Source organism: Halichoerus grypus, chromosome 11 (genome assembly GCF_964656455.1).
Source record: "Halichoerus grypus chromosome 11, mHalGry1.hap1.1, whole genome shotgun sequence".
NCBI lineage: Eukaryota > Metazoa > Chordata > Mammalia > Carnivora > Phocidae > Halichoerus > Halichoerus grypus.
The window spans coordinates 12,055,932-12,063,872 of record NC_135722.1 but is presented as its reverse complement, the minus strand read 5'-3'; the positions used below and the strand labels follow the sequence as shown (position 1 = coordinate 12,063,872).

Below are 7,941 nucleotides of genomic sequence, written 5' to 3'. Positions count from 1 at the left end.
GCCTCAAGCAGATGCAGCTTCCATCCTTCAGCATGGCTGGCGCGCTGTACGTGCTGAGTCAATGAATGCCAAGTCCTGACCGCTACCTGGCATGGAGGAATGAAAGACAATGAAGGCAACCAGTTGGGATGTATGGAATGAAGGAAATGGATGCATTAAATAAGCTCCCGTTTGCCATACACTAGTATCTAAAACAATAATAAAATATATTTCTCTTAGATCGACGTCTCTATGATAGATATCTCTATGAGTGTCATTGCCCGGTCAGGAGGCAGGGCGTCTGAAGGTATGAGGCTGTATTCACAGCACGGACGAGGGGGTCCTGACGGAGCAATTGCCCTGACGGGGCTGTGAACCTTTAAAGTAGGGCCAGCAGACTCGAGCTCCCGCATTGAGAGTTTTGTCCAAATTTTCCAATCTTATCCGAGAGCACTTCAAGGAAATGAGTGCAGACTGGGGACACGGGGGGCAAATATAGCAGAAGAATTACCAACTGCAAAGTGTGGAGAAGTAAGTATTATAATTCCGTGTTTGTGGTTCAGATTTCATCGTCATGGCAGCTGACAGACACCCACCCCAGGCCCCTTAAGCCTCAACTGGCATCAGAGGCTGCTTTACCGAGGACGGCATTCCTCAGGGCACCTTTGACATCCTGGTTCCTAAGGGTGTAAATCAGCGGGTTGAGGAGGGGGGTGACGAAGGTGTAGACCAGGGCAAACTGACGGTCCTCGTCCTCTGAGGTGCTGGAGCGGGGACGCAGGTAGACCAAGGCACAGAAGCCATCCTGCAGCAGGACCACGGTGAGGTGCGACGAGCAGGTGGAGAAGGCCCGGCGGCGGGATGCGCAGGATGGCCGAGGCGATGAACACATAGGAGACACAGATGAGCCGGAAGGGGACGGTCAGCACGAGGATGCTCACCACGTAGAGGACGGCCTGGTGCACGCGGATGTCAGCGCAGGCCAGCCGCAGGACCGGGGGCACGTCGCAGAGGAAGTGGTTGATTTCCCGGCGGTGCCCGCAGAAGGGCAGGGTGAAGATTAAGGCTGTGAGCTGCAGGGCGAGGAGCAGCGCCAGCCCCACGGCGCACACCACCACCTGGACGCACAGCTTCTGGGTCATGATGAGGGTGTAGTGCAGTGGGTGGCGGAGGGCCACACAGCGGTCGTATGCCATGACTGCCAAGAGAAAGCAGTCAGCGCCGCCAAGGCTGACAAAAAGGAACATTTGGGCCCCACAGCCAGCCCCTGGAATGGGCTTCCGGGCTCCCAAAATGTTAGAAAGCATCAAAGGCACCACTACGGAGGTGTAGCAGATTTCCAGGGAAGACAGGTTGCCCAGGGAGAAGTACATCGGGGTGCGGAGCGAGCTGTGTGTGCACAGCACCCAGATGATGGCTGTGTTGCCACACAGGATCATCAAGTAGAGGAGGAGGAAGAGGAGGAAGAGGAGGGCCTGGAATTCGGGGACCGTGGTGAACACGCGGAACAGGAACTCAGTGGGGCCGGACTGGCTGAGGACAGGGCTCCTAGCAAACATGTCTCCTGCAAAGGATGAGCAGAAAGTGCTGAACTGTGGGAAGAAAAGCAAACATTTTAAATTTGATCTTTGATTTAGCATTTAGTATCCACCTTCCGGTTTCAGTGCTTGGGATGAATTCACACTAGAGGATATGGTATATTTTTCCATGGAAACCTTCATAAATGGGATAGATACTCATCTGTAGAAGTCTCTGGTGCCAAAGACATGTAGATATTCTTGGTGAAGTGTCTTTTTTTTTTTTTTTTTTAAAGATTTTATTTATTTATTTGACAGAGAGAGAGGCAGCGAGAGAGGGAACACAAGCAAGGGGAGTGTGAGAGGGAGAAGCAGGCTTCCCGCGGAGCAGGGAGCCCGATGCGGGGCTCGATCGCAGGGCCCTGGGATCATGACCTGAGCCGAAGGCAGACGCTTAACGACTGAGCCACCCAGGCGCCCCCAATGTGAAGTGTCTTTTTTTACTCTGGTGTTTTACATCTAATTTACAAGGGCTAATTCTTGGCTTGTATTTAATCAAAGAGTTGTGTAGTTGTAGATATTTTCAAAATTAGACGAATGGACGTGTTGTTCACTTTTTGGGTAAACATTCTTATTGAAATGTAATATACAGAGAAGTTCACAAATCCTAAGGGTACAGCTTGTTTTTTTTTTTATACAGTAAATACACTAGTAAAACCACGACCAAGATGAACAAATTGAACAAATTCCAGTAACCCTACAAGGATCTCTCCTGTCTCCTGTCTTTCTACCTCACAAAGGTAAACTACTCTTTTGACTCTTGTCACTGCAGATCAATTTATGTTTCAATTCATATGTACTGTACTGTATCATAACTGGCTTCAACATTGGGTCTGCAAAGGTTATTCTTGCTGTTTGAGTACTAAGACTTTATACTTTCTGTTGTTTTATACTATTCCATTTTATGGCTGGGCTATAATTTATTCATGAGTTCACTTCTCATCCAGTTAATTTGGCTCATATAAAACTGGGCAAACACCTTTTATTCCAATCCTCCTGATAATATACTTTTTATATATTTCCTCTCCTTTGCATATTTTTTCCAAATTTCCAGTCATGGACCTAAACTTCTGGACTTGGACAGATTCACATAGAAGGAGACTGTAGGGAGTAAGGAAAAATCAAGGTGGAACTGCCCGAGATAAGAAAAGACAATAAGGAGACAAAAAATGCAATAACAAAGTTGAAATAGATATTAGAACATGCAAGTGAATAAGAAAAGAGCTTTAAAAGCATCTGGGAAGGGAAAAGTACCTATAAATTAAGCACCTTCAGCTTACTACAACTTTTCAGTATAAAAACCCAAGAGGCGATAAAATAATGTCTACAGTTTTAAGAAAAACAAATTGGTGTGAAAGAATTCTGTACCCAGGTTTTAGTGATTTATGTTCAAAAGCAACAGACAGACTTTCTCAGACTTACAAGGGCTTAGGAAGTATGTCATTCTAAATACAATGAAAACAATTCCTCAACAAAGACTCCTGGTTGCTGGGCGATTAATCAGCATACATAATCCAGGACTGGGGAAGTCGTAATGTAAAAACTCGATTTGAAAAATCAAAGAGTAAAATATATATTTAACACTAAATGGTTAGTGCAAATATTGTTATAAGCCAAAAAAATTCCAAGGATAATTCTTGAAAACATGCATAATATAAAACGCAAAATTTAAAATAACTCTGCACATTTAAAACCACGAATTATATCACTGGGAAATTGATAGGGAAGGATGGGAGAAATAAAATAATCATGAAATAATTTCCTCAACCTGTATAAGGAAGGATTCAAGAGATAGTTCATTTAGATGTGACTAATCAGAGAAATACCTATTCAAACATATATTTCTGAACAATGATCATCAGTAGAATAAAACTCAGCATATCCATTCCAAATGATCTGATTTAAAAAGTAAATATCGTACAGAGAACAAAAGGCTCAAACAAAGGAAACTGTGAGCAAGCATATAAGAGAAAATAGCTTGAATAAGAAAAGAAAATATTTAATTTCTGAAAACAAGTTTAAATGAAGTTTATGTTCTATTAAAGACGGAGTCTCATATTTACATAATAAATCCACCAAGCACATCCACAGTGACACAGGAAGGCTAGCATTACTTTAGTTTAGCATTGTGTGTTTTGTGATCTAGCCAATGCAAGGAGACAGAAGTTAGACAGAATTTAGATTTGACCCTCTAACTGAAAACACAACAGAACCGATTGAAAAATTTGGACCAATAAGATATTCATGAGACTTCCAAATGACATGTAGCAGAGGGTCTCTTAACTAATAATCTTCACTGAACTGCAGTGTCAGATTAACCAAACTCCTCATTTCCTCTGTTCAACATACCAAATGATGCCCATGATATACTGAACACAAGGGACCTGTAGCTCTTCTACTATGTCTGAGCATTCCTACACCTATGCTTTGAATTGTATGTCTACAAGTTGGTTGGATTTCCCCCAAACGAACTTATGTTATTTGTATTCATGTTGTAATTATGTAATTATATTAAGTATTACTAAATCTAATAAGATGTTATGTGAATACAAATGATGAAAATTAACAATTGAATGTTTGATAATTACAAGTTGCTAAAAATTTTTGTGGAATAACATGTGAGCTGGACCACAATGAAAGACGGGGAAAGTTAGAATAATTTAATATTTGTATTTGACATGATGGGTCTAAATGTTCACTCTGTTGTTACAAAACTAAAGCTGGAGTTAATACATGATACTTGAGAAGAAAGGCTTTGATTTCAGATGATACAAACTCAAAGCCCTTGGCTTTATGTCAAAAGGTTGATGAATAAATGGCCACTGGAATATTTTAAGTTCAAGTAAAATGATTAGTGTAAGTATGTAGTTCATGCTTTGGATGTTAGGGCTTTCTGTTTCTATCAATGTTAGTTAGAAAATACCCTTCCCTCAAACAACCACCAAAATAAATGGGTGAATAAAAAATAACACACCAGTGAATATACCTAAGAAGTAACAAGCAGAAACTACTTGAAGAAAACTGCTAAGCTTGGTACAGATATGCCTGGATGGAAAACCCAATATTTTAGTATTAATTGGCTCTGAAGTAAGCTGCGATTTCTGTGTAATTCCTATCAAGGTCCCTGGAAGAATAAACAAGAGAATGTTAAGAAAATAAAAAGAGTGCCACAATAGAACAAAATTTACACCACGAGACATTAAAATATATCACAAATGATTATATGTTATAAAATATATCCTATGTTATAAGTCAAAATGGTATTCGTAGAGCACTAGAGCTCCCTCACACTAGAACAGAAAGAACCATTGACAGTGGCCAAGTGTTCTATAGCACTCATTGGGTCGGGCATTAATTTATGCACTTTACATTTCTTAATTCATTTCACAATGGGCCTCTAAAAAGGGGCTCTTATACCTGCTTTATGGATGAGGAAATTGAGGCACAGAGAGGGTAAATAACTTGCCCAAAGTCACACAGCTAGCAAGTGTTGGAATGAGAACTTAAACATGGGCTGGCTCCAGAGTCTCTCGTCTTAATTACTATGTTATATTACCTCTGTCTCTTACATGCATCAGTTTTATCATCTGTAAAATGGATCTGAAAATACATGTACCTACTTCTCAGGTTGTTGTGAGACTCAAATGAATTATTTTGTAAAAGTACTTAGAACAGTCCAGGCACAGAGTACACATTAATATATATTCGCTATTGTCACTATTCAAATCAATTAGAGAGGATCAATTTCCTAATACGGGCTTAAGGCAATGGGTGAATCATTTAAAAAATGAACTTCTTAATGCATTATACATCAAAATTTATTTCTGATGGACTTGAGATTCAAATATTTAAAAAAGAGGAAGAAAACTACAAGGTAATGCAGGTGAACGTTTTTCAGACCTCTGAGTACAAATGATTTACAAGCAAATGAGCAGAATCCGTAAAAATGTTACGAATATTTTGACAGAATTATAATTTAAAAGATCCATGGGTCAAAAATACAATAAGGAAACTGGATAGGAGATGAAATTTTATATAATCTGGCAAAAACAAACCTCTCGTTAGAAAAACAAACAGAGGATCTGAACAGGCAATTCAAAAAAGAAATATGCTAATGACAACAAATACGCAAATTCAACTTCATTAATAGTCAAATAAATATACAATGAAACAAAATCAGATCATATTTTCTACTTACAAACTGACAGTGGTGGAAAAAAAGATAATCCCTGCTGTTGTTAAAGTTGCAAGGAGAGACACATCCCCAAATATTGCTAGTGGAAGTATAAGGTGCTAGAAAGATTTGTGAAGTGCAATTTTGGTGATATGTAATAAAAGACTTGAATAGATGCATGCACTTTGCTTTAGCAATATTATTTCAAGGAATTTATTCTTATAAACTAACCACGAGTCTGTGCATAAAATTATTACAGTTTTCTGTATCATGGTGAAAAACTGCATCAACCAAAATATCAGTAATAGGAAAATGCTTAAATTAATTGTGGCATATCCATGTGATGGGACAAGCAGTCATTTGAAAATGATGTTGCAGAAAAATATTTAATAAGCTCAGGAAGGCTCATGAAAAAGCATATTTTAAGCATTACATCATGATTCCATTCAAAAATAATGATATCTGTTCATAAAAATATAAAAGAACTTTTTTGAAAATATTAACAATGGATATTGCAGGGTGAATGGGATTGCGAATCTTTTTGTTTATGACTTACGCTTTTCTGTATTTACAGATTTTACAATGAACACATGCAATTTGGCAATCATATAATAGATTAACATATTTCCTTTATTCATTGGTATTTCAACATGGTGCTGGGAAGGAAAGCTGGGAGTGTCAATCACATGGAGTTTTGTAGTCAGTGAGATCTGGTTTTGAAATCTAGTCCCCTTATTTGCTAATTAAATTTTATGTTAATCATGCTCTAATGTGTGACTGGAGATGTGAAATGGAGCCTTACACGGAATTTATAAAGATTAAATGTTTCCAATATATAATGTGTCTGGGACATAACAAGTGTCCATTGACTGTAACTGCCCTCCCCTCTCTTTTCTCACAATGGTGAGTTTCCCTTGGATACTTACCCTTTGGTTCTTATCTCTTCCGGAGTGGATAGTGAGGTTCCTCCAGAGCTGAGTCCTTCCAGGCCTTGCATTGCTCTGCTAAACCTTGAATAATAAAAAGAGTAATGGAGAAAATAGGGAAAAATAAAACAAAATGAAAAAGAGATTTCAGTAAAAGAGGTGTTTTTTTTTTTTTTTTTAAGATTTTATTTATCTATTTGTCAGAGAGAGAGAGCACACACAAACAGGGGGACCTGCAGGCAGAGGGAGAAGCAGGCTCTCCGCTGAGCAGGGAGCCCGATGCAGGACTCGATCCCAGGAAATCATGACCTGTGCCGAAGGCCTCCGCTTAACCAACTGAGCCACCCAGGTGTCCCTCAGTATAGTAGTTTTAATTATATATGATGAAAACTACATAAGATAGATCTGGATTCAGGAAAACATTTAAAGACGATTCTATCTTATTAAGACATGAACATCAAATGAGCAGCATTGTACCTAAATAAGAACATCCAAGATTCGGTGCAAAACATACTTTGGAGATAAAGCAAGATATGTAGTATGGAGAGTGATGTCTGCCAGGGCAAGTCACTATATGGTGATATCAAGAAAAAACTCACACACATATCCAAGGTGGGACTGTAGCCTATTGAAAAACCAAACACATCAGAGTTTGTATTTACAAATTAGGGTTTTCCTCTCTAGTGTTCACTTTCAAAGGTTTTTCAGTCTACTATTCTCAGCGAAACTTCCAACCCTGTTATCATCACTACCTGTGAATTCACTTGATTTCCGGTGCCTGTATTCCTTCCTTGGGGAGTTGATACTTAGAGCACTCCACTCTGGCAGCGCCGGTCTGGTGAACATTCCAGTCAGGGCCATATTTAAGCTCCACAGGGGCAAGAATGTCTGTGTTGTTTACCAGTATATACCCATCACAACTGATTTGATGTGAACTAAATTGAACTATTTTGTTAAATCTCACGCCCTTTAAACTTCCTTTCAAAGCCGACACTCAGTAGCTCCTTCTATAGCCCAATTATCCTACAACGACTTCAGCCCCACATAGACTAGGGCTTTCTCAATCCAGTGGTTATTTTGTTTATATTTGTCCGCTACAAAGGAGGGCTTGGGTAGTACAGATTCAGTGGACAAATGAATGGTGGGAAGCATAGTAATTAAACTGGTGATTTACTTGTTGAACCAATAAGTTTGATAATGTTGGGAAATTCAGAGAACCATGAAAGCACAGCAAGATCCAGTCATAGGTCAAATGTGTGCTGATTTATAAAACATACAGAAAGTT

At 39.4% G+C, this 7,941-nt stretch overlaps 1 protein-coding gene across 1 annotated transcript; it reads right to left on the bottom strand.

Annotated features, from left to right (window-relative positions):
- Window positions 1-592: 592 nt before the first annotated feature.
- On the bottom strand, window positions 593-1,538 carry LOC118525690 (olfactory receptor 10Q1). Its single transcript, XM_036076504.2, is given in 2 exon segments — window positions 593-839; window positions 841-1,538. Coding segments are annotated over 2 exon segments (945 nt in total).
- Between the last annotated feature and the right edge of the window lie 6,403 nt (window positions 1,539-7,941).